Here is a 27,051-nt window from a genome sequence, read left to right on the forward strand (position 1 = left end):
TCCCTCCCCAGTCTCTGGCTTCTTGGGTCTGCTTGAGTCTTTGCCTCTCGCAGGAGAGGCTGTCCTCAAATGTCTGGTGACTGCTGGTGTGTGCTCCTACGTAAGGGAGACAAGATGCCGCTGCTTGGTGGCTCTAAGTGTGTGGCGAGGTTTGTGGACCGAGGTCTTGCCATCGAGGAGCCTGGCTGCAGCGTCCTTTTGGGAATCCCATTGTCACCATCTTCACCCTGATCCTTTTGTGCCAGCTGGACCCGAGGAGCCTGGCTGCAGCGTCCTTTTGGGAATCCCATTGTCATCATCTTCACCCTGATCCTTTTGTGCCAGCTGGACCCGACCGCATCTTGGATTTTCCCTCTGCTATCTAAGTCGCTTCCTACTGCCTGTCTGCTTTCCAACTTGTGGAATTTTCTTGCACATTGTCTCCTTGTCTTTTTCCTTTTTCCTTTTTCCTTGTCCCTTTTTGCCTTTAAAGCCTCCTCACACTTGCTTCGCAGGCATGTTGCAGGGGAGGAAGGTTTGCACCCACCTCTCATCATTGCTGGGAGAAATCTCAATGTGATTTAGGTTCTTCTTTTGTTTCTCTTTAATTTTTTGATTGTTTTGTGTTTCTATTTGGCTTTGTGGGGGTTTAGTGAATACACATTTTTCTTATTTTGAACAAAAATAATAAACTGAGATATAAAACAAGCCCACTACTAGCTATTACCATTGTTCCAACTGCAGAGAGCACACATTTCCAATTTTCTGAATTAAAACATGCTCATTTCTCTCGATATTTTAGCACCTCTGAGGTGAGGGTGACTTAAAGACACTTGCAAGAAAGTATTGAGTCATAATTTAACTGGAGGTATTTTTTTCTTTTTGTACTGCTAGATAAAATAATGGCATTCCTACAGATTTTTCATGTATAGTCCAATATTTTACAGGTGGAAAATGAATTTGGAAAAAAACAGTCACAAAATGACCTGACAAATTCTTAAAATAATAACATAATTCTAAAAATGAATAAAGGGCTGAAAATTGCCTCCGATGATCCAAATTACCAGTACCGAATAATACACAAAAAACAAAATATCCCAATTATTTTGGCTACATAGTTCCAACCACACTTTCCTGTAGACCAGCATTGCAAATTATATGCAGTCAGAAGGGCCAAGCCTTCATGCAACCTGAGTCCCTGAATTTAACATGAAGCTGAGGAATAGACTGCAAAGATAATTGCATTGTCTAGTGTAAGCACAAATTTCTTTGCTATCCTTGAACTAAGCTGCCTCCTTCCAGGTAACAGAATCGAAACAGTCATGATTTTCTTTGCTCCTAGTGAGTCAAGGCATGCTTGCATGGAAGTCCTTCTCGGCTTTTTTTTTTTTTGAGACGGAGTCTCGCTCTGTTGCCCAGGCTGGAGTGCAGTGGTGTGATCTCGGCTCACTGCAAGCTCTGCCTCCTGGGTTCACACCATTCTCCTGCCTTCTTGGCTTTTTAATCACCTTTCCATGTGTCATGTGTTTTGCTGTATTGTATGTGGTACAGTGGTGTGATTATTAAACTTGGTTCTGTTGTTCAAAAAAGCACTTGGAGATGCTCAAGCATGTACAGGAATGAATAATGACTTAGGAGATAGAGGAAAGAGGTTCCAAGTGCTCAAACAAAGAGACTTACTGAGGGCAGTTAAGCCAGGAAGCAGCAGACAGGTGCTGTGTAATTTTCCACCTTCCCCTCTGCCAGCACCTCCAGCCATGCAGGGCCTGGCACGCCTGCACCTTCCTGTCCAGGGCCCCTGTGGCACAGACATGCTGCTCACCCCCCAGCCGTGCACATCCTACGTGCACCCTTGTGAGCTGTGGACACGTAGTGGGCATCTGGCGTAGCCAAGGATGCCCCTCTGTGAGCTACAGGAGAGGAGCCTGTGTGCACGGCATCCCTGGAGCTGGCCTCTGCAGAAACACCATTAGCTTCAGTGCTCTTGTGGCTAAATTACTTTACAGGCATCAAAGAATAAATCCGATTTTATTTGGGCAAGCATCTGGACATATAGAAATAGTAATAAAATGTCCAAAATAATGTAACTGAATCTCCACCTTAGGGCACTGTTTTATAGAGAGGAAAGGAACTAAGGAATTTGCCCAGGATGGGGGCAAAACTAGCCAAGACCAAGGAGATGATGGCTTCCCATGTGAAAGCCAGAGGAGGCTGCTGGGATTAAGAGGAAGCAAAGTCAGTTGATGATGGATGATGGTTCCACGAAGGATATAAAATCCAGTTGGCGCTGTAAGGTCAAGGGACAAATGTCTTTTTTGTTGCTGTTTCCATTGCTACGTAGCCCAGACACTGTGCTATTTGTCTGAAATACCTAAGGATTTTTTTCTTTGTATGATTCATTTTAATACTCAGCTTAGGGCTGAGGGAGGAGGGCAGAAGTGAAGGGTTAATGGCATGCCGTCCTGTCCTGTGTGTTGTGCTAGGGAAGAGAGGCAAGAGGAGGAAAAACTGCTGAAGGTGATCAAAGCTTTCTTTATTGGAGAATCTTCTTACGTTGCTTTCTGCCGGTATAAATTGTACCTGTGTGGTCCATACTGCCCCAGAGTATTCCTGGCAAGCTTTCTGTTGCCATTTTAAAACTTTTTTTTCTTTAAAGGTGGTCTCACACGAAGAAAGGAGGAAAGGATCCCTAGACTGACTTAACAAGGAGCAAAAATTCAAACATAGTTTAGATCATCTGAGTTTAGAATAAGATGCCTCCTATAAATTTTACCAGATCTCCTTCTCTTTCCATGAGCACATCTTGTGCCTTAATGAGCCTTGGCAGTGGTCAGCCTTTATTAGCTCTGCAGCTGATAGATTCTGCAAGTTCCATATGCTAATGAAAGTTGTTTCCTGAGTGGAAAGGCTAACATGGCCTCTGGATATTATTACAAATAGACTTCAATAAACTTGGGCTATGTATAACAGCAGTGGCAACACGTTTTGACCTGAGGTAAGATTGGTTATTTAGATAGACCATATCTCCAACACCAGAACTACATCCTTTCAGAATAGCACAAGCATCTCCCGTCAACTTTACAGGGACAGTTTTCACTGTAAATGTAGCAGTCTTGTGTCTGGCTTTGTGAAAAAGAGCTTTCTTTGGAAACATTATCTTGGGATTGAAGCATTACCAATAAGTCAGAACCAGCTGTGAAGGGCTTTCTCCTTTGGTCTGGTGGTGGATCTTAAACACTATGCAGAAGGCTGAGTTAGTGAATGAGTGTGTGTTTCTGTACATGTGCACACACACATTTCTTAGTGAAATGGCCCATGGTTTTCATCATACCTCAAAAAGGTATATGGTTTCAAAAAGTTTAAGAACTGATTATCTTGACATCAGGCAGGAGATTCTGGACCCTAAACTTTTTCTCACTCTAGTTCACGATTCTTCAATAGTTTCCGAGATGGAGAATATTGGAGGGTAGAGATCCTGGACACCAAACTGAAAACTGAGTTGAATTCTGCTCCTACCGCTTCCTAGCTGTGTAAATCCGGGCAAGTTCTGTAATCTCCCAGGATCTTATTACCCATCTGTAAAATAACCATTCTGTAGAGTTTCCATGAAAGTTAATTAGATAATGTGTATAAAACACCCATCACATTCCAACCATTTATTAAAAATTTCCATAAAGTGGAGACATCATATTACCTGACTTCCAACTATATTATAAGGCTACAGTAACCCAAAGAGTATAGTACTGTCACAAAAACAGATACATAGACCAAGGTACAAAATAGAGGACCCAAAAATACAGCTGCATACCTTCAACCATCTGATCTTCAACAAAGTCAACAAAAATAAGCAATGGAGAAAGGATTCCCTATTCAATAAGTGGTAGAATAGCTGGCTACCCATGTGTAGAAGATTAACACTCGACCCCGACCTTCACCGTATACAAAAGTTAACTCAAGATGGATTAAATATTTAAATGAAAGACCTCAAACTATAAAAATCCTAGGAGAAAATATAGGAAACACCATCCTGGATATCAGTCTTGGCATAGAATGTGTTACTAAGTCCTCAAAAGCAATTGCAACGAAAACAAAAATTGACAAGTGGGACCTAATTAAACTAAAGAGCTTCTGCACGCAAAAGAAACGATCAACAGAGTGGACAGACAACCCACAGAATGGGAGAAAATATTTGCAAACTATGCATGGGACAAAGCTCTAATATCCAGAATCTGAAGGCACTGAAACAACTCAATAAGCAAAAGAACAACCCCACTAAAAAGTGGGCAAAGGACATGAACAGACACTTCTCAAAAGAAGACATGCGAGAAGCCAACAAACATATTAAAAAATGCTCAGCATCACTGATCATCAGAGAAATGCAAATCAAAACCACAATGAGATACCATCTCCCACCAGTCAGAATGGCTATTATTAAAAAGTCAAAAAGCAACAGATCCTGCTGAGGCAGCAGAGAAAATGGAATATTTATACACTGTAGGTGGGAATGTAAATTATTTCAGCCACTGTGGGAAGAAGTTTGGGGATTTCTCAAAGAACTAAAAATAGAACTCCCATTCGACCCAGCAGTCCCATTACTGGGTATGTATCCAAAGGAAAATAAACTATCTACAAAAAAGACACAAGCACTTGTATGTTAATTGCATCACCAGTGACAATTGCAAAGACATGGAATTAACCTAGGTGCCCATCAGCAGCGGACTGGACAAGGAAAATGTAGCACATAGACACCACGGAATACTACGCAGCCACAAAAGAATGCAGCGTGTCCTTTGCAGCAACCTAGATGCAACTGGAGGCCATGATCCTAAGTGAATTAATGCAGGAACAGACGTGCAAATACTGGATGTTCTCAGTCCTAAGTGGGAGCTAGACACTGGGTATGCGTTGAGATAAAGAAGAAACGAGACACTGGGTACACAAGGAGATAAAGAAGGAACAATAGACACCAGGGCCTGCTAGAGAGGCAGGCCAGGAAACAAGGGCTGAAAGAACTGCTTATTGGGTACTACCCGCACCCTCTGGGTCTTTCATACCCCAAACCTCAGCATCACACAATATATCCATGTCACAAACCTGCACGTGTACCCCCGAGTCTAAAATAAAAGCTGAAATTATTTTTTAAAAATTTTCCACAAAGTGCCTGAAAAGTATTATCATAAAAATTGTCCTCAGGCATCTTAAGAAGGAAGAAGAGGCCGGGCTTGGTGGCTCACGCCTGTAATCCTAGCACTTTGGGAGGCTGAGGCGGGCAGATCACGAGGTCAGGAGATCGAGACCATCCTGGCTAACACGGTGAAACCCCGTCCCTACTAAAAATACAAAAAATTAGCCAGGTGCGGTGGCGGGCGCCTGTAGTCCCAGCTATTTGAGAGGCTGAGGCAGAAGAATGGTGTGAACCCAGGAGGGGGAGCTTGCAGTGAGCCGAGATGGTGCCACTGCACTCCAGCCTGGGCAACAGAGCGAGACTCCGTCTCAAAAAAAAAAAAAAAAAAAAGGAAGAAGAAACTTGTTTAATTATTTTGTTGAGCACAAAGTCCAAATTCTCTGTTACTTAAATATATCAAAATAGGAAGAAAGCCGTTGAGTCAGGCCCGAGGATCAAACACACAACTCTACTGTCCACTTTTCAATGTGGTGTGTCAATGCTGGCCCCATCCTGCAGCCGCCGTGACGGTGAGCTCGGCGGTGCTCTCTTCTGATTTTGTCAACTCTGCCGACGTGGTTTCCTTTCTATATGGCTCACAGGTTTGTGAAGCTGCAGAACTTGGGCTAAAAACCTGGGATTAATGTGGGGATCGTGCATCATTTTTCCATGGGTCCAAGGGAACAAGTTAAAAGGAAGATGCAAGCCGTCAGAATGAACAAGCCAACAAGAGGACAGAGACTCCAGAAACCTGGGGAACTACAGATTCTTGGGTCCAGCCTGGGGGTAGTCTAAAAGGAAAATCACACAGAACTTACCTAAGAAAGTCCAGGTGAACGGTGAAAACTCCTGCTCCCATGATTAAGTAGAAACTAGGAGAAAACATTAATAAAACAAGTGACTGGCAGGTGACTGATGATGTGGGGTGATTCTCAGAGTATGAACAGTGACCTGAGTTCAGTCCCAGATGATACTCAGAGTGATGGCAGAGGGGATTTCTGGAAGCCGCTGCATCAACAAAGAGATATTTGACTAAACTTATGCTTTGCATATTGAGATGGGAAAATAGCCGACAAAAAGTTTTCTGGCTAAACATGAATTAGCCAGAAATAATAACTAAATTATATCATGTCTATAATGAAAATAAAATCCTTTTGCAGTTTTAGCATAGTAAAATAAATAAAAAGGAAGCCAATTTGGCATTCAGGACACATGAGCTCCTCCAGATTTGAAAGGGGTTTCAAAGGCTCCAACCCTGCCTCATCTGTCAGAGTTTTGGACAAATGCATTTCATTTATCTTCCTAGAGTTCCCAGAGGATTCTGGAGTTGCTACATGAAAGACGTGTTGAGATTCTTGAATACAAGGCACGGAGGACCAAGGATTTTCTTCTGTTCTCCATATTGCCAGAGGAAGTGAAGTGGATTTGCCAGTATTGCAGGTTTTAACATCTGCATTCTGTTTCTGATTTTGCTGCTTAGGAGATCTGGCTAAGACATTTGGCCCCTTTGACTTTTGTTCCTCATCTGTAAAATGGGAATAATTAAGTCTACTTCTTATCTGCCATTCTCGCAGAGGATGATGGTGGATAAATGAACATGCTTTCAAACTTTTGAGTTCTGATGAGCAGTACTCAACAAAGTGGAAAGTGAAAAACAGGTTCTTTAGTAGCCAATACTTCTTAAAGGAAGTATGTCAGCTTCGAGTGTAAATTTTATTCTTTGGATAATCTTAGAATTAGTGGTATGTAGTGTTTATTTTCTTTTTACTTTAATTTTCACTGCAGTTCCCTAACAGTGATTCCTATTTACTTAATCATTTGCAGCTGCTCTGCTCACCTGTTTTTCTGGACCCAGGAGCAGTCCCTCGAGTTTTATTATAATTTCCTTCTAAGTCCTTAAACCAGGAGGAATGTGTTTAAGTACTTAATAGATTCCCTGGGCTTTGGAATTTGAAGGAGAATTCTGAGAGTAGCCCTCCTTCAGGAAAAGGTGCATTTCTTTCCCGTCTTTCCGTGGCCCAACGGACATCACTTTCCTGATAAAATTGTGTGGGAAAGGTTGCAATAGCATTGCCTTTGCCTCAGCAGCCAGTCCCAGAACTTGCTGATACAGCCCGCTCCCCCAAAGTTCATGGACAAAAGCAGTGGGCTAGACATCGGATGAAACCTCAGATTTGGATTTTCTGTGTTTTGTACTTTTCCCAATGCCCCTGACAAGTCAATCGATTCATTGTTCTTGAACAAATCTTCACTTTTCTGGCTTTCTGTGTGAGACAGAATTAGGGCTTTTTCCTGTAAAGTTATAAGCCAAGGCTAAACTATTTCAGCAATGTTGTCTGCGATGGATATTATCCAGAGTCTGGGTGTGTAAAATTTCCTTGGTTTCCAACGTAGTCGCCATGGGTGAGTTTACAACCTCCACGAGCCCTGTGCTCCCCGCATAAACACCTGAAATGCTTTGACAGAGCTGTTTAAAAACAGCCACATGTGTCTCTGAATGACGCCCAACCACATGCTCCCCCCACTTGCAGAAGATCAAGGCTACAGCCCAGGTCAGACCCCAGATCTTTAGGACCTAAATTCCCCGATCCCTGCAGTGGATAACCCGGTATAAAGACGCTAAAGGCGGGCTGCCCCGGGCGCAGCCTTTTCTGGACATGTGTTCCCAGCTGCCTTTGCTGGAGCGCAGCTGATCCTTCAGCACCTCTGAGAGGCGATGTTCTGGGCCGGACCAGGGGGCCTTAGAGGGCGGAGGTCAAGGAGAACCCCGGAGTCTGGGGACTGGCCAAGGCTTGGCGTTAACCCTTGTGGATGAAAAGGCCCGCTGGGCTGATCCTGCGCGGACCGGGCCTGGAACCTGGGGCGTGAAGAGGGCGCGGTGCGTCCCGTGGTTGTGCTTGGAAGCTCCCCGAGGGTGCGCGCGCGTGGGTATGAGTGCGTGCGTGTGCCTGGGTGTGCTTTTGTGTAAGTGTGCACGTGTGTGTGTGAGTGTGCGCGCGCGGGGAAGGAGGCACAGAGACAGTCCGGACAGGCCACCGCGCAGCCCTGGTGGCCGCCGCTCCACCTCTCGCTCCGCAGACCCGCGGCAGGGAGGCCTCTGGGCCGGAGCGGGCACCGGAGCGGAGCGGAGCGGGCGCGGCAGCGGGCGCTGGGAGGTGGGGCTGGGGGAGGAGAGGGGGAGGGAGAGAGGCGGGCGGGAGGGGAGGATCCGGGAAGCTCCGGGGTATTTGACAGGAGCGAGGGCGGACGCAAAGGACGCGGAGGACCTCTGGGTGCCTGCAGCGGAGCTGCTCCAGCCGGGCCGCCGGGAGCGGTGGAGAGAGCATCGCGGAGCCGCCCCTCCACGCGCCCGCCCGGCCGCGCTCGCCCACTGGGCTCTCCCAGCTGCAGTGCCAGGGCTCAGGGCGCGGCTGATCTCCCGCCCCCGCCACCTCCGCCACCATGCTGCTCCCCCAGCTCTGCTGGCTGCCGCTGCTTGCTGGGCTGCTCCCGCCGGTGCCCGCGCAGAAGTTCTCGGCGCTCACGGTAAGCCCGGGCCCGCGGGACCTGGCGCTCAAGTGGTGCCGCCTCTTGCAGCCGGCCGGGTTCGGGTCCCCGCGCCCGGCTCCAGGCCCAGGCGCCCGGGCACGGGGAGCAGGTGGCCCCGGGGGCCGTGGAGCCTTCGCCTGCCCGCGGGGCTGGAGCAGGTAGGACGCAGCGTGCGCGCCTGGGACCCGGCCGGGATGGGCAGGACCCTGCCCTCCGGGGTCCTGCCGCGGTTGCGACGGGCTCCTCGGGTTCCACCCGGCTGGGACCCCACCTGCCTCGGGGTCTCTGACCCGGCTGTGAGAGGATCCTGGGGTCCTGCAGACCCCGGACAAGTGGGAGCTGCGGGTGCGCTCGGGTGTCCCGCACTCACTGCTGGGCCTGAGCCTGCGGGGAACCAGGTCTGGGAGCGCCGGCGCCGCCCCGCGGACTGTCCCAAGGCCAAGACAGATCCGCCGGGACTGGGCGCCCACCTCGCCCACGGGGACCCGGCCTGGAGCGCGTTCTCCCGGCCGCTTTGGGCTTGTGCACCGCGCGGATTCCGGGCCTCTCGCCGAGTGAAGGGGCTGCCAGTTGTGGGCCCCACTCGTGGGTCTGACTCTCCCAGAGACCCTCGTAAGTGAGCCGAGGAAGAAGCAGATGAGGTTACATATGATTCTTCACGGGCCTGAGTGTTATTAGAGAAGCGCTTTCTTCCTTTCTCAGGACAGAACTGGAGGGAGGCGGCGGCTCCCCGCTCTGTGGGGCCTCTGGGTTCTTCCTCGTGGCAGGGATGCTGCGCTCCTGAGCGCGAGGGTCACCGCGGTTGACCGCTGTGTGTTTTTCTTTCTGAGCTGCAACTTCTATGCGACAGCCTTGGCCCGGCCAAGGCACACGGTGCCAAACGGGGAGCTATGTAGAGGGGGCCGAGCCAAGCCCCCACCGGCCAAGCCAACCCGCGGCGGCTGCTAGGCCAAGGCCGCGTGTCTGCAGCCCCCAGCTCCAGCCGACCTCGTGGGCTTGCAGGGTTTGCAAACCCATCATTAATGCAATCGCCAGAAACGAAAACATTCCACTTAAATGTGTTTTTGAACAAGTGCTTGAGAAAACACGAAGGTAGCGAGAACGCCTCTGGTGGACAGCCGTCTTTTTTAAGTGGCCGGGGACTTGTCCTAAAGGTGTTTATTGTATTGAAAATAAAGATGGTTGAAATAAGCTGTGGTCGGTTCTGCCTTTCAGCAAATTTAAAACAGTCATGTGGGCATCTTTTCTTTTTCTTTTACTTTTTCTTCATCTTCTTTCTTTTGCGTTTTAGCAGTGTGAAGGATGGTTTGTGAGTTCATTGCTCATACCTAAAATTCTTCTGCAGCAGCCCGGGGTCCCTGCCTTGTGTCTCACAAATGACTTGTAGATTAGAAACTGCTAACTGGGGCTCCAAGGAGGTTTTCACACACTCAGGCTTTCCCTGAAGATCCTTTATCTCCCCAGAGGGGGCCCTCAGAGGACACTCACTGGAGGCATTCATGTATATGCACATCTGTACATGCATCTAGACATAAATATACTCACGTATACACTCACAAACAGACCCTCCACACACTCTTAAAGCACACTAGAGGAGACAGAGAAACTAAGGCCAATTCTCCAAAGGAGATCATAGCATTTTCTTCCAGGACTGTAGCAGCAGGTACCTACAGTTGCCTCGGATTTTCAGATTTTCTGAAAGTGCAAAAAGTAGAGACTGCCATCTGCCTGCTACCCTGGGTGTGTGGGGGTGGGGTTGGGCCTGTTGGTCCCCCCCTGGAAGAGCAGAATCAAGGTAGTTAGTAATTAGAACAGTTTAAGACTCGGCAGGTTTTCTCATCTTCTCTCCCCTTTCTCATCTAACTGTTTACTTGAACCCTCTTACCCTTTGCTTCCTTGAGGTTGCCCCAAGGATGTCTTGGGTTGTGGTGAGACCCACTGCATGTGGGGTCTCTGTGCAGGAGCTGATACCCCACGTGGGCTTTGCCCTGTTGGCTGCATTCCCCAAGGACAGTTTGCCTGAAATTTACATTTGCAAATAAAATCAGTATCCCAAAGAAAAGATTAAAGCCATAACACATTTTGGCACACTTCTTCTCACCCCACCCCCAGTCTAGAAAATCAAGAAGTAGTTGAGTTACAAAGTAACTGAGGCAGGCCTGAGATCTGACTGGGCACTGGGAGATGTGAGATGTGCAGGATTTTTCAGTGTGCTGATCTCTTTTCCAATTGCCTTCCGGTTTTTGGAAATCTCTTTTGTCTCCAGAGGCCCTCATTCAAAGAAGGGCCTTCTCTCCCTACGACTTGCATCCTACCTACTTTAATAAATCAGAGGCAGGGTCAGTCCATGCAGTGGGTGGGACCCACAGCTTAGGGTCTCGCTGGATGTGTGACTTCAGGCAAGTTACTTAATTTCATAATCTTCAGTCCCCTTATCTGTAAAATGAGAATACATAATATCTTTCAAGCGTGTCATGAGGATTAAAGGTAGGGCTTTTAATGCGCCTACTATATGTGAGTTCTCCAGCTAACATTGTTTTGATGGTGCCCATGCCTTGGGTCCGTATAAGAGAGTGTTATCAATTGATACCATAATTATCAATGCATATAGCGTGGTGGCATTAAGGTGTGTGTGGATTCAACTTTGCAGTATTTTCGCCAGCCACAGATCCTCAGAGCACACCACTTGGCTCTGGGTGTGTATGTGGACTTTGTGGGAGTAGCCATGTGGGACTCTATAGACCAGGGAGGAAAGCTTGCCTGTCTGCTGCCTCCTACTCCATTCATTTCTTCTCATCTAGAAGCAGGGAAATGTGTCAGCCTCTCTGGGGCTTTCAGTTTGCCATACCTGGCTTCTCAGGACCATGCATTTGTCTTCCCCACCTATGGTGAGTGCGCTTTCTTGGTGGGCCCAGCATCGCTGGTGTGCTCACCTCTGCTACTTTATGTTTAAGATTGAGAGAATCCACTTTGCCTGGTAATGATCTCTCTTTTTTCCACCAAAGTCGTTCTTTAGAAATGGCACCATGAGGCCCTTCTGTGTCTCATTGTGACTTTCTGATGGCTTTGCACAACTTCCTGGTTATTGCTCAGACCCTCTCACCTCCAGTCAACAATGGCATTCTTAAGTGTGTCCAATGTGCCCTAATTTGGATGCAGGTCAATTTCTTCCTTGGAGAAGGAGGTACATTGAATGCCACACAGTGCCCATTTTCCTTTTTATTTCTGTGAATGACTGAGTTGAGGGAATGATCTCTAGTATAAATGATTTTTATTACACATAATTCTGTTTTCAAAGAGCAAACAGGCGTGATCACAATTACTCAACTTTATCATGGTTGTCATTATATGAATTTTGATGGACTGATCCGTAAGCCCATACCTAGGTGATTTCTTTAAAGGCAGAGAGAAGAACAATATTGCCTGGGACCCCCTTCCCAGAAGTTTTTGGTTAGAGCCAAAGTATTCATTCCCATGTTGACTAAATCATATTTTGCTCACACTTAGTATGTTGAAGTCACATTACCATCCTTCTCAGACTTCTCTTACTGCCAATACCTAACGCTCCCCTAAGGTCATACGCACGGCTTTGTTAAAGGTACCATTGTCTCCACATTCTAGAGATGAGGAAACTGAAGTTTTGAGAGACTCTGAAGGGCCCCTGGTCACTAAGCAGATCCGAATATTTCTCAAGTCATCCTGCCATTATTTTTCTTTCTTTGGGGGAGTTCCCTGCACTGTTTTTGCACTGTCTTCAGGAACTTTACAATTCCACACTGCCGTTTCACCTCTCAGACTGTAGTTGACTTTCACCCTGAATCCTTGTCTTCTCACAGAGGGTCTGGCACCTGGGAAATGCCTCTTACTGGTCTTGTGGAATGGATGACCACAGACCTGCAACAGTTATTTCCCACTCCTATTTGTGTTTATTTGCTTTGAAAGAGAAGAAAGGTGATAAGAAAACAATATTTACCCGTGTGTAATTTTTTTAAAGTTTCATTAGCAAGTTCATGAGATGATTTAATATTGATTTTGCTGAAACAGCCAAAATAAAAATGCTATTCCATTTCTGAGCAGTTGTGGTTTGGAATGCCTACCTCGTCCTGTTTTGATATAGTTCTCACTCAGCCTTGGATCTTCAAGCGAATTACTGTGATTTTTTTTCCTTTCTTCTTCCATTGCGAATGCCTTGAGTCCATTTCATGCTCTGGGAGGGCTTCTACTGCATTCCCCAGTAGAAGACGGACCACGAAGGTGGTTAAGGAGGAGAGAACTAAACATAATCAAAATTTTCCAACTTGGAAGCCCATTTACATGGCGTCTAAAAACCCAAACATCTGGAAGAATCACTTTAATTTTGCTGTGAAATCAAGACCGTAAATAACACTATAAGCAATTGCAGGCCCTAACAAGACCATGCAGCCAATGGGCATGGATGTAACATCAGTTGCAATGGCTCAGAACCGAACAGATTTCTCAGTAATTCTATACCAAAATAAGCCTTCTTGCCAATCCAGGATCTTAGAATGGGGATTGTTATTAAGATTGTCAGCAGAACATTGGTTTGGAGGTCAAAGGTAACATTTATATATTTTTGAATTAGAAGATAAACCGGGCCAGGCGCAGTGGCTCACGCCTATAATCCCAACACTTTGGGAAGCCAAGGTGGGCGGATCATCTGAGGTCAGGAGTTCAAGACCAGCCTGACCAACATGGTGAAACCCCATCTCTACAAAAAATACAAAAATTCGCTGGGTGTGGTGACATGCACCTGTAGTCCCAGCTACTTGGGAGGCTGAGACAGGAGAATTCATTGAACCCAGGAGGTGGAGGTTGCAGTGAGCCGAGATCGTGCCATTGTACTCCAGCCTGGGCGACAGAGTGAGACTCGTCTCAGAAACAAACAAAAACAAAAGATAAACTGTTCTACACATACAACACACAAACTTAGAATGATGAATTTCCAGTAGGATTTTGAAGTTAGAGGAGAAAATTTAAGAAATACTCTTTAGAACTGCCAGCCCTTACGTTTCTCCAATTGGTGGCATTGAGTAATAGAGTAAGATCCCAGCATTAGTCACTGTGTGTCTGTAAAGCATGTACAACAGTTAATATATTGGATATTTAACTGTAGGTCACAAGAGGGAAGATTTATAATATGAATTAATATTTTGTTGATTCCTAGTTTCCTATGGGCTAAAAAGAAATTGCTCTGAAAGTGAAAATAACAGACATTCTTATGTGGTTTTGCAGTTTCAGGCCAGATATCAAATAGCAAAGATTGTAATAAAACAAAGAGAACCAAGTAAAATATTAAATCACATTTATATGTTTAGGGTTAAAAAAATTACAAATGAAAATTTTATAATATCTGGCTTAATTTAATTAGATTTTTCAACACAGAGACAGTCTCAGAATGACTTCCTTTTGATGAACCACAATTTTATTTTGATTTTTATTATGTATGACATAATGTGGCATATCCACCAATTAAACTGTCACTAAAGAGAAGGCAGATGTCAATATAGCATGCCCAGGCTGTGTTCTCCTTCAGCACGTATCTCTGCCCACTTTATAGTCTTCTTCCCCCTGGTCATCTGTTTGTTTTCTTTTTTGAAACAGGGTCTTGCTCTGTCCCATAGGCTGGAGTGCAGTGGTGCGCTCTTGGCTCACTGTAACCTCTGCCTCCTGGGCTCAAGCGATTCCCCTGCCTCAGCCTCCGGAGGAGCTGGGACTATAGGCACATGCTACCACACCTGGCTAATTTTTTGTATTTTTTTTTAGAAAGGTTTCGCCATGGTGTCCAGGCTGGTCTTGAACTCCTGAGCTCAAGTGATCCACCCGCTGTGGCTGGTCATCGATTTTCTTTCTCTTTTATGCTTCTGCCCAAATTAGAAGAAACTTCCTTTGCTTCTCCTTTTACCAAGATACTGACCATGGATGCTGCTATTTCTATTTTAGCACCGGCTGAGACTCCCTGAAGGGTTTTCTAGTTTCTGTTCCTCACACTCCTTCCTTCTGCTAAAGTGTGGGTGCCCTGGGCCCTGCCCTGGAGCCAGCTGCAGCATCTCTCACTGTTCCTATCCCTGCCCGAGCCCCCAGCTGAGGGCAGACACTTTTGGGGGCAAAGGGGTAGGCAAACTCAACATTTGAGGTTCTTAGCAAAGAGTCTTCCAATAATAACAAAGTTTCTGAAGGTGGAAGAATTGTAGGTAAACACGATGGCCTGTGGTGTGTTTGATCAGGGCTTCAGAGCCCTTGAGCACAGGTCACCATTAGGCCCATCTGATTTTTGATACTGAGTCTGTTGGATTTTAGTCACTTCTTAAAGGACAAGTTCACCAGTTTGTTGGCAAAAAAAAAAAAAAAAAAAATGCTGTGGTATGTAAGTTGACCTTGCCTGAGTCAGGGTGTTTTGTTTATCTCTTACTCTATTCAGTAATCAATCAAGGCGCTAGAATCAAATAAATCCACCCTGCACACCAGCTGGCTGCCACCATGGACGTTTGATTTCTTCTTGGGATTAGGGACATTGTCTGACTCCTGAAGGCTTTCCCTGCCCAGGTCAGGGCTGTCCCATGTGTCAGCCCACAGTGGACCAGGAAGATGGTAGGCATTCTCCCAGATCAGGCCCAAACCGACCTGGGATTTGTGACTAGGATTAGTGGTGAGTTGATGATACTGAGGGCTGAGTTGTGAAACAGGAAAATCCTCCCGTGGAAGAGACTCTTTCGAATTCTCTGCCATGAAAGCAACATTGTGCTGGACTTGAGCAGCCCTCCTGGTGGTGACCTGGGCTTTCAGGAGCAGAGCAGAAGGTTTGGGGCCACTCCCAGGAGGCTAGGGAGGAGGACGGCAGTGGGGAGGACGGAGATGGGGGGGAGGACGGTGATGGGGAGGAGGATGGCGTTGGGGAGGAGGACGGCGATGGGGAGGAGGATGGCGATGGGGAGAACGGAGATGGGGAGGAGGATGGCGATGGGGAGGACGGTGATGGGGAGAAGGATGAGGATGGGGAGGAGGACGGAGATGGCAAGGAAGATGGGGATTTGGAGGAGGACGGGGATGGGGAGGACGGTGATGGGGAGGAGGACGAGGATGGGGAGGAGGACAGAACTGGGGAGGATGATGGCGATGGGGAGGACGATGATAGGGAGGAGGATGGTGCTGGCTACCCTCTCTCCAGTGAGGCTTATGCACATCTTTTGCTAAACTCCCTCTTCCTACCACGAGCCTCGTGATACATATTTACGTTTTAAAGTAAAGTACTAATTAACATATTCATAGCACTTTGAGCAAGGATGGAAACGTGTTGTTGGAGGGAGTAGACTAATAATTCTGATGTCTTTGGGCACGTTTTCAGTTTTAGAATGGTAGGGTTGATATTACCTTAATGGGGTCCCTGTGTTGGGCAGACACGTATCACCAAATATTTTCCAATTTTACCATTTTATGAGCCCTGCTTGCATTTGGTGTTGTGGGTCTAATGTGCCACTCAAAATCTAACCCCCATGTGCAGTTTTTTTTTACACCTAATTACCTTGTTTTTTCTTTCTTTGCTCACATGGAACCACATTTGTGGCCCATCGCCCGTCTTCAGAAGTGAACGCAGACCTGCCTGTGGCTCCCTGTGTCCAGCTTCTGTTGTCTGATTCCCAGTGTCTGTGCAGATTGATTCGTCTTCACATGAATCCACCCACACGCTTGCCCCCTTATTCCTCTGCCACGGCGTTTCTTATAATGTTGAGAAAAAAACGTAAATCTAAAGTCGTATCTCAGAACCATTGTGTACAAACTTTCCTCACATTTATAGCGGTCACTGTAATATTCTTCCTGACATTAGCAATCGAATTGAGGGAAAATGACTTCATAAAATATAGTCATCTTTTAAATAAGAGAATTACTTTTAAATAGGAGATAGAAATTTCAGATAACAAAGGAAATTCCATATGTACTTGTAATTTTAAAAATAATTTGAGAGATCTGAATGAAAAAGAATCAGGCCAACTTTAGGGTATATTTTTAGTTTTGGTTGTATATTAATTCATGCCACATGGGTTGTGGGTCTATGTAATCAAGAATTTTTTTTAAGTACAATTAAAACTAACCTAAAATGTACCTTGGAAAAAAGAAGTTAGTATCCTTTCATTTTGCGGTAGCTGGCAGCTTGGGACTGTCAGAGAAACCGTGCATGGCCATTCTTCGGCATTAAGGTTCTGGGCGGTCCAGCTCCCTGTGTGTGACAAGCACTTCCGGACCCTCTAGAAGGTTTCATTACCTTCAATGAAGCATAAAATAAACACGTGCTTTTCCGTCATCCCTTCATTTCAAAGGACAATTGAGTTAAATTTTGTAACATACATATCTTTAGAGGGACAGTCATATTCTTCACTGTGAAATGGCCGCATCGAAGAAGAAGCAGTTAGCAGCTTATCAAATCCCATTCCGACCCTGGTCAGGACTGCACCCTGCGGTCCTACATTCCCAAGGACAGTGAGTTTCAATCAGGATCCTGTCATTGCTGCTTCCTTGAGATGTGCTTATCCATCAGGAGGAGGAGAAAGAGAAGAGAGAGAAGAGAAAAAAGAAAACGAAGCAGAGAGAAAAGATGAAGGTAGCTTTTACTGGTGAATCAGTCTGGATAATATGACATTATGGCCCTTTCAAAGACAGTCTAGGCCTCTGTCTTTGGAATACAAATGTACATAAAGTTTTGAACACTAAGCAAGAAAGATAATGTGAGCATTCTGGTGACCTGCTGTCATGCCAGTCACCATAGAGCGAAATTTGTTCTAAGGGGAATTCCTCTTGGATCCTATATAAGAAGTTGTCAACTAGGAATGCTGAAAGGGTTTGTGTTTGAATGAAGGCTGAGAGTTGTGTAATCTTTAAACATTTGTCTCTTAATGAATCAACAGGAACGGACATCATCTATTTTCCAGGGCCCCTTATTTAAGTATTTAAACAAGATGCTTAGGTTGTCAGCAGATGGGACCCCTTCCCAGCCGGTCCTTCTCTTCCCTGTTCCTCTACCCCTTTCTTCTCAGGCCCTGGGTTCTCTCTTCCAGTATTTGGGGTGTTTGTGTAGACTAAATGAGATATTCATGTTGAAGTGCTGGATGCATGTAGTAGATGCTGCTTCCCAGGATGTAAAAGAATGATCTCGGGCCCTGACACTTTCAGTTCCTTTTCTCCACCGGATTCTGTTTGGAGCTTTGGTTCATTGATATCCTTTTAAGAATGTGGTCCCAACACCAGATATACTCTTGCACAAGCAGTTGGTCACTTAAACCCGAATCGTGACCTTGTGAGGCGGCACTAGTTGGTGATCGGATAATAATCCTAAGTGTCTCTAAATTTAAGATTCTGCTAAACCAGTTTCCACCACTCATTGTTTTTTGAATTTTTTGGCACCCCCACATGACACTTTACATATTATTTTTATTAAAACTAGATTTTCATCTTGATTCCATTATCCTAGGTTGGAAATACAGCCACCAGTTGATGCAAATGTGTTACATGGTCCTGTTTCTTCCTGTGAATGGGTTGGCCTTAATTCTCCCAAGCAATGGGTGTGGCTAGAGCTCACTCCCTCAGGCTACCTTTCCATTTGCTGCACTGATTTATTCCCCAGGGGAAAGCCCAGGAGAGCTGAATACTGAGCTTTCCCTCCCTCGGGTCGCCCTTGCCCACAGCCGGGGTCTTAGAAATCATCAGTAAAATGCTGAATTGAACTCCCAAGTACATGTAACTGGAAATGTTACTCTAAAAACTTACACTACTCCAATAATTGACACTTTGTGAAAAACGTTGTCCCATGAGCTCTGAATAGTCATAACAGCATGTTTTCTGCCTCATTCTACCACATACAAAGGCTATTTTCTGGAAACCTGGATACCTTCTCCAGAAACAGGATGAAAGCATCTGAAACATGGGATTAAGGTGCCTGTAAGAATAAAAAACCCACTTTACACTCTGTACCCTTCTCTCCTAAAACATGACAGAGCCCTCTGTGCCCTACAGACATGATCTCCAGTGTCCTCACAGAATCCCTGCCAGGCAGCTCGCGCTCTCTCTCTGTCTCTCTCTGTCTCTGTCTCTCTCTCTCTCTCTCTCTCTCCCTCTCTGGGTGTATATATTCTAGGTTTTTGTAAACATCTTTGGCTAAGGAAACTGAGCAATCTCTCTGACCTGAACATACACGTCCGTTAAGTTCTTTCTTTGTAGGATACGCAGATCTGTGAGTATGCTAATCAGTTCTCCATTCTTAAAAGATTCTCTTTTGGAGAGAGTTGCCAAAGATAGATCATTCTTTTCATTTAGAGATAAAATCCAGGTGGAGTCATAACTTCTTTTTTTGTACTCTTGGCATCTCTCCCACCTTCTACACCCTGCTGGAAACATCCAGGTGCAATCACCCAGCTGGTGTGAGGGGAAGCCCCTCTCCTTTTTTGGAAGAGGTGGAAGAGGTTGTCTCCCAGGTTCCCTGGTTCCAAGAATCCACCACAGGAGGGAGCCCCAGAACGGCTGAGCTCTGTCTTTTAGGGGACGGTCCCACGGTGGGGTCTGGGGTTACCACCACCAGCAAAGTTTCTGCCACCTTGCCTGCAAAAATACCCCATGGGCCTGCTGCCTCACGTGAGTTCAACTTTCCAGCTTTAAAGAATTGGCTCATGATGCAAAATGCTAAATTAGGGAATTAAAAAGCAGGGACGTTTTAGCCTGATGTTTCTACTGACTTTATTTAGAAGTCTAGGATATGCATGTTACATTCAGTATTACTACCCACATATCAGATAAGAGTATCATGTTATTGAAGCAGAATTTTGGTTTTAAAATAACCAGAGTGAGCGGGGGGAGTGTGAGGCGGGCTGCCTGCCTGGGGCCTGGACTGGCTAAATAGGGTGCTATTTTCTTTCTGCTATGAGGTCAGTCCACTTTGTGAGTCGGGTTTTATTTAAAGCAATCGCTTAACTTATTTTATTTGCTAAATGAATATTATATTTCAGTGTTCTCCAGTGATAGGATTCTCAGACATGTGATTTTCATGAGGGATTTTAACCCAAAAGAACAGTAAGTGCAGCAAATCAAAATTTCTGTGCTCATTATTCAAAACAGCACTTGCATTTTTTTGTACCCCAAAATCTGAAGGAAATTTAGAAAATCATTAGCAGCTGTCATTTAGATTCGTACACCGTTCCTAGTCCCTTCCCTCATTTCTACTACCTTTTTCTTTCTGTTTTGTTTTGTTAAATTCCAAACATATCTGTAGGTTGTCTGGCCAACTTTATTCTAGAAGGCAGCAGGAAGGAGGGCAGCCCGCCAGGCCGAGGCTTCTGTCCCACTCTGCTCCCTGGAGGCTGACACGAGGCTGACTCCCAGACCATGCTTCGTCAATTTCTGGGGCTTCCTCTGGGCTCCACGCAGGACGCCCTCCTCCCAGTGGTTCTGACAGCAGGGGCAGGACGCCCTCCTCCCAGTGGCTGTGACAGCAGGGCCGGGGGCAGAGTTCCCTGGAAGTCGGTCTTGGGAGGACACAGCCTCTGTTTCTGCACCAGAGTCCCCAGGGCCTTGGCAGGACGCTCAGGGCGATCCGCCCTGAGGAATTCAGGGCAGTGTGGCTTGAATCTGCTGTCGGACGCAGGCAGGTGCAGGCTGTTCTAGAGTGTGCTCAGGATGGCCTGACAAATGCGGGCGGGGGTGGGGGAGGAACTTGGGACCCAGGGCTGTGCCCCAAGAGGGTGTGGGCAGCCAGGGGGTGCGGTGGCCTCAAGGCTCCGTCACCCTGCGGCCCTGTCATTTTGGGCTGTGCCTTTGTCTCCGGGTCTCCTCCTCACTCTTCTCAGTCTACCCTGGAGTTCAACAAAAAGGAGAAAAGAATTTCCCTGGCAAAGCCAAGTGGAGAGTTAGAGGCTAGGCTGTCTCTTTCTCTCTGTGTGTGTCTCTCAGTTCTGTCTCTCAGTTTCTGCCATTCTCTCTCTCTCTTTTTTGTCTCTCTGTCTCTCTCTGTCTCTTTCTGTCTCTCTCTGTCTCTCTGTGTCTCACTGATTCTCTCTCTCAGTTTCTGCCATTTGCTCTCTCTTTCTGTCTCTGTCTCTTTGTCTCTCTGTCTCTCTCTGTCTCTTCCTGTCTCTTTCTGTCTCTGTCTCTCTAATTCTATTGATCTCTGCCATTCTACATACGACATCTCTGTCTCTCTATCTCTGTCTCTCTGTCTCCCTCTTTCTCTGTCTCTCTGATTCTATCTCTTGGTCTCTGTCATTCTCCATCTCTGTCCTCTATCTCTCTCCGTCTCTGTTTGTCTCTCTTATTCTTTCTCTGGATCTCTGCCATTCTCCATCTCTGTCTCTCTATGTCTCTTTCTCTCTGTCTCCCTCTCTCTCTGTCTCTCTGATTCTATCTTTGGTCTCTGCCATTCTCCCTCTGTTTTGTCTGTCCCTCTTTCTTTGCCCCTCTATTTCTGTCTCCATCTCTCTCTCTGTCCTTGTCTCTGTGTGTCTTGTTCTGTCTTTCTGTCCATCTCTGCACTATCTCTGTGTCTCTCTTACACTATTCATCTTTCTATTTCCCTATCTTTATTCATCTCTCTGTCTTTGTTACTCCCAGGCTCCACCCAGTCCATGATGCCTGCAGGGGGTCACTCTGTGTCCTCCTGTGACTCTGCCCTGTGGCCGTCTCTCCTGTTGGGCTGCCTCTGGGCTCTGTGTGTCCGGGCTCCCCCAGGAAGAATGAGGAGGCCTGAGGGCTCTGTGGCTCTGAGAGCTGAGGCATCGTTTGTGAAGAAGAATTGAACTAACCCAGAACTAACCTCAGCCAAAATGGGCTTTTTTTTTTTTTTCATCACACATTTTCTTCACCCTTTCTTCTTTAGATGCTTTCTGGGTTTTCCAGGTTCATTCAGAACTGAAAATAGCCCCTCGTAACTTCACAGCACGAAACCCAGAGCTCTCAGGACACGCACCCCCAACTCATCTCCCCGTCCGGGGTAGGGCTAGACTGCGGCTCTGACAGGTTCTGCAGGTGGGAGGCACCTGGGCGGTGAGACCAGGTGTTTGCAGGTAGACTGTTTGCCCTTCAGCCGATGCTTGATCAGATTGTTCTTGGGATTTTCTAAACACACATTCTAGGGAACAGAGGAGGCTTTGATGAAGAAAGGGAAAAGAAAACCCACTAAAATATGTGAAAAAAATCGTACCACAGCACTCAGGGTGTGTCTTGAGCTGGAGGTGAGCTTGTGACTTTTCCATGGGATGCATCCTAAAGCTACACCTGTACCGGCCATGTGCTGAAGACGCTGTTGGGGACAGGTTGTGCGTGGCCAGTGTTCCAGCAGATGCTACAGGTGCACGTCCTGTGACCGGGGTCCCTGTGGCCAGGGTCCCAGTTTGAGACTGGATAATGGTGTGGGGCAGAGGGTCGGCACTGGCCCAAAGGTGGCTCTCAAGCTGACTCTGGAGGGTCTTGGTGGCCGGGGTCTCAGACGGGATCTGTGTGTATTGGGTTCAGGGAACCCAGGTCAGGAGGGGAGGGCTCATTAGGGTCCCCTGCAGGGTGCCGGGGCAGAGTGAGGACGGGCTGCCATAAAGGGACTTGGGAGGAACTGGGGCTTTGTCCAAGAACCGGGCCAGCTTGAGGTGCAGCCCAGGGGTGCTGAGGAGAGCCTGGCTCTGACCCTTTAGTTGGCCCCAGACAGGACCAGGGGAGGGCAGCCGACTTGGGGTCTGGTCTATGAGTTTTCTTCTTTAAGATATAAAAGAATTAAATGGTGAACTTTGTAATCAACTCAGCATTTTCCCATGTTGTGTCTTGTCCCAATCGTGGTTTTCTCTAAGCAGAATCAGAAATGATGGATTTAGAGAGAGGGGCAGGAAGGACGCTGGCTCGGTGTTCACCAAGCCTGGGCTGGCCTGGCAGCTGGCTGTGGTGGGCGGCCCTCAAGTCCTGGCTTTGAGAGGCTGGGCGCTTTTCTTTCCTCATTCTCTCCTACTTAAAAATGTTCATGTTTATACTTGTTTATTGTTCCCTTCTTAAAATGAACTTTCTGAAGAACACTTGATACTTCTTCACCTTATAAAGGTTACACAGATTTTATAAAATGTAAAGAAAAAGGTACAGATTTCATTATTATCTCTGGGGTGTCACTCACAATTACTGATGTTGAATGTCACAGAAAGGGCATAGAATGAGCCGTTATATCCTGGAGGTCCGAAACCTTGGACTTAGAGGAAGACCTGAGGGGTTTAAAACAAACCGAACAACTTAGCCTCACTTTATACAAATGGGCAGCTCTGGGGAGAAAATTGCAAGTGACAGAATCAACGTGGATTCAAAACCTCGTATCTCAACAGCATTAGAGGACTAGGGTGACCCCCTCCATGAATCCATGCAAACGTCTGGGTGGAGTCTTCACCTCACTTCCCGATTTCCCGGTCTGTTCCTGTGAAAGGGCACGGCACTCAGGCCGGGGTGGAGATGTCCACAGCCCAGCCTCTGACTACAGACGCCTCGTACCAGGGCCACCCCAAAGCCCAGGGAGGGCAGAGTGGGCATGCAGGCACAGGCCTGCTGGGAAGGAGTCACCGCTCGGAGCTGGACGTGTGGGCCGACGTGTCTTCCCTGAGCTCTGCAAAGTCACTTCATCTGCTTCTGGTTCAATTGCTAGATAGTCTAAAAGAGGGTCCCACACACATCGTTCCCTAATGACGCAGCCTGGCTGTCGCCGTTGATGACTGCGATTAGCTGTGCAGGGGCAAGAGCAAGGCTCTGGGTTTTTGCAAGACTGAGGCAGGGTGGGTGGGGCGTAGAGGGGCTGCAGGGCTGGCAGGTGGCCGCGGCCATTCCCAGGCCATGGGTCTGCCCTTGAGTTAACCTCAACCAGGTCGGGCGGCATTGAAGCAGGCCACAAAGAGAAGCCTCACAGTGGGTTCCGTTCACACCAGGTACCTTCGGTGCTGCGAGACCCTCACGGCGCCCCAGCAGGGTCTCTCACGGAGACCCCCTGGTGCCACTTGGTGGCCACAGTGACTCTCCCACGTGGAGCTTTCCTCTTTCGGCAACCCCAGTGCCGAAGCTTGAGAAGGGAAGTGGCCTTCCCACGAGAACGTTCTGGCTAGTGCTGGATTTCAAAACACGCCCCAGGTCAGGCTGATCTCAGAGAAGGCTCGTTACATTTTTAGGAGGCTGCTTCCGGATTGTGGGACATCAGGTACTGTTAACAGGAGGAGAAGGTGGGATTTCCTGGAGAGGACTCTGGATGCATCGCTTTTGGTGGCAAGCAAAAGGCTTGTCAGTGTGAGGGCAGGAAGAAGCCTGGGCTGCCCCATGTGCATGACGGGCAGGTCGTCGTGTCCATCGAGGTGAATGAGTTCAGTCTTCATCCCTCTGCCTGTGAGGCATGAGCTCAGGGGAAAAGCAACAACAACAAGACTGGGGCTGCAGGGTTTTGAAGAAGCTGCTCAGGACAAGCATGCACACGCTCATGTGAAACGGCAACTCTTCCGCGTCGTGCTCCATTTTCTCCTTCTGGCAAACTGTGCACAACCTGGGAGAGATGGCAAAGCCCTGTGTCCTCACACTGCCTCAGGCACAGCGCGTCCGCCACGCCCCTCTTCAGCTCTCCCTTCCACGGTCACCTGGAGATGGCAGCTCCTCTGGACCGTCCACGAGGGCTGCCAGGAGGAACGTGCATTTAGACACTTTCAACAAAAACAAAGTGCGGCTTCCAGTGAGTGCCGTTCCACTGTCTGCAACAGAGGAGTCAGAACCCAGTTGAAAAGCTGCCCCAGCACCCCAGCGTGATGCCAGCCACGGGGATGCCACCCGTCCAACCCCACCTTCAACACAAGCAGTGCCCAAGGGGCTGGCTGACTGTGATGGACTCAGTGACAAATGGCACCCACCGACCCTGCACTGGAGCTGTAATGACTTCATCGCCTCGTTTTTCCTGTCGGGTGCCCAGTAATCACAAAGTGGCCTGGAGTCACCGTTTGTAAATACACAGGAGCCTGCACTGATCATATGTATGCGGCAGAGTAATCCTCCCAGAACATGAGCCCCGCGTCACGTCCTTCCAGCCGTGCTTGTGATCACTGCCAGGGTGGGAGCCTGGCCTCGTGCTCGCTGCAGCCCCGGCCCAGGCCCACCCTCCCCACGCCCTCGAGTGCATGTGGCACCACCTCCTCTCTGGGGCTGGTCCTAATGGAAATCAGCCTGACCCTGCTGAGCAGGATGGCAGGCCCAGCTCAGCGAAGCCTTGGAATTTTTCCAAGCCTGTTTTGTTCTCTCTCTTCCCTTCTCTTTCTAATGAGTCTAATGGAAACATTCCAGTTCTGTTTCTTTTTTCATGGTGGTATTTCGTGGTCAATTCAAGGTGGGGGGCTCTTGCAGCCTGTGTGCCATCATCTTCTGGCGAGGGGGACAGCACAGGGAGTGGCCAGTCTTTCCCACCTGCCACAAAGATGGGCCCTGAAGATCCTGCTGCACAACACACTCTCATGTGGAATCAACGCAACCTGGGCCTCTTGGGCTTACTCCAAAACAATTAAGCTCCTAGGAAGGCTGGGGGGACATCATGATAACATAATCCTGCAGTGTGACCCAGAGGCCGGGCTGTGGTGAGGCTTCAGGGTGTGGGGACAGTTCCCCTGGGGCCACCAATGTACCGGCTCATCAGCGAGAACTGGGATGCAGCAGCCTCTCTGGGAGGGAGACGGTCTCACCCTGCCCCTCCGGGGGCATCCTGCTGCCTGCCTTGGGGGTCCTGGGCTTTGGCGTCACTTACTGTTGTGAGTCCTGGATTCCCATTCCCCATGGGTTTGGACCAGCTTCTGAGTCTCAGTCTTTCATGCTGTAAAATGGGGAGTGCAGCCTCTTTGGAGTGCAGTATTTTGAGTTGTGTGTGATCTTGCTGTGTCCTTGACAACACCCTTTGCCTTCATTGCTAACGAAAGGGGCCCAGGCTCCTTAGGGGAGAAATGAAGGCTCCCGGGGCCTGGGCCAGCTTGCACCCCTGTCCAGGCTGTCTTCAGACTCGAGATGCGAAGTGCTTGTTCTGTCACGCCCCCCTGCCCTGCAGTTGTGTTTGTGCCATATTGCTGTGTGCCTCACACCCCCAGCTCTCCTTCTAGGAACACTTTCTGCACCCTGCAGTGGTCTAAATGCCCACTCCTCGGTGTAAAGGAAGCAGAGAGCAGGAAGATGTTTGCTTATACTAATTCTCATTGTATAATAATTAAAGCTAATTCATTGTATTAAGTGTGTGTTGGAAAATAGCGTAACATGGAAGTTTAATTTATGGACATTAAGTACTCCCTCTGTTGTCATCAACAGTGTGGAAACATGGTCATAATTATGAATAATGCTTACTATATCCAGGGCCTTGTTCAAAATGATTTACCCAAATAAACTCTATTCCCCACGACACCGTCGATGTGGTGGGTACTCTAATTTTTCCCATTTTGCAGATGAGGAACTTGAGACACAGATGGACGAGGTAATGTGATAGATTTAGGTCATAGGCCTGAGAAAGTTCCTGGAGCAAACGGTTTGACAGGAGTGATGTCATCAGTGCAAGTTCTGTCAACCTGAAGCTCAAAGCCGGGGTGTGGGCCTCGTGCTATGCGAGCATCTAGGGCTTCGTAGGTGTGTTTTGATGGAGGTTACAGACACGCCTGGGTCCATGCTGGAGAATCTGGGCCATCGGCAGGAAGCGTGACATTGAGGACAAGCCGGAAAGGGGGCATCTGCCGCATCGGGAAGGGGATTCTCCTGATGGGAGGAAGATGAGTTCCTTCGGTCATGCCTGGGTGATCCAAGTGAGTTGATGAAACAGGATCCTGGCACCCTCACGTGTGAAAATGAAATAGAACTTGGGTCTGTAGCTAGAACCCCGGGGTGGGTGAGCCCTGGGGTGGTGAGCACTGGAGTGGGTGGGCCCTGGGCTGGGTGAGCTGGGCTGGGTGAGCCGGGGTGGGTGAGCACTGGAGTGGGTGGGCCCTGGGGTGGGTGAGCACTGGAGTGGGTGAGCCCTGGAGGGGGTGAGCCCTGGGGTGGGTGAGCACTGGGGTGGGTGAGCCCTGGGGTGGGTGAGCCCTGGGGTGGGTGAGCACTGGGGTGGGTGAGCCCGGGGGTGGGTGAGCCCTGGAGGAGGTGAGCCCTGGGCTGGGTGAGCCCGGGGGTGGGTGAGACCTTGGTGAGAAGAGTCCCCAAGGCCGTGTGGTTGACACTGGCCCGATTCATTTTCTCTGTGCTTTGGTTTCCTCATCGCTCAATCACACGTTTCCTTCAAGTTATAGGCTTCAAATATCTTCCCTGATCAATGTTTCTCTCACTAGAATTTTGAACTCTTTGGAAACCTTTCAAAGATAATGTTTAATTTATTG

General features: G+C 47.9%; 1 protein-coding gene across 2 annotated transcripts in view; it reads left to right on the forward strand.

The window, feature by feature from the left end:
• The first annotated feature begins 8,353 nt into the window (after positions 1-8,353).
• SMOC2 (SPARC related modular calcium binding 2) overlaps positions 8,354-27,051 on the forward strand; it is a 221,816-nt gene continuing 203,118 nt past the window's right edge. Inside the window, exon 1 of one of the 2 annotated variants that reach the window (XM_054491950.2) lies at positions 8,354-8,668. In XM_054491950.2, coding sequence (XP_054347925.1) covers positions 8,585-8,668 — 84 coding nt within the window. In that variant the 5' untranslated portion in view covers positions 8,354-8,584. The remainder of the gene's footprint in view (positions 8,669-27,051) is intronic. The other variant, XM_063666865.1, reaches the window with a different exon arrangement.

Source organism: Pongo pygmaeus, chromosome 5 (assembly GCF_028885625.2).
Source record: "Pongo pygmaeus isolate AG05252 chromosome 5, NHGRI_mPonPyg2-v2.0_pri, whole genome shotgun sequence".
NCBI lineage: Eukaryota > Metazoa > Chordata > Mammalia > Primates > Hominidae > Pongo > Pongo pygmaeus.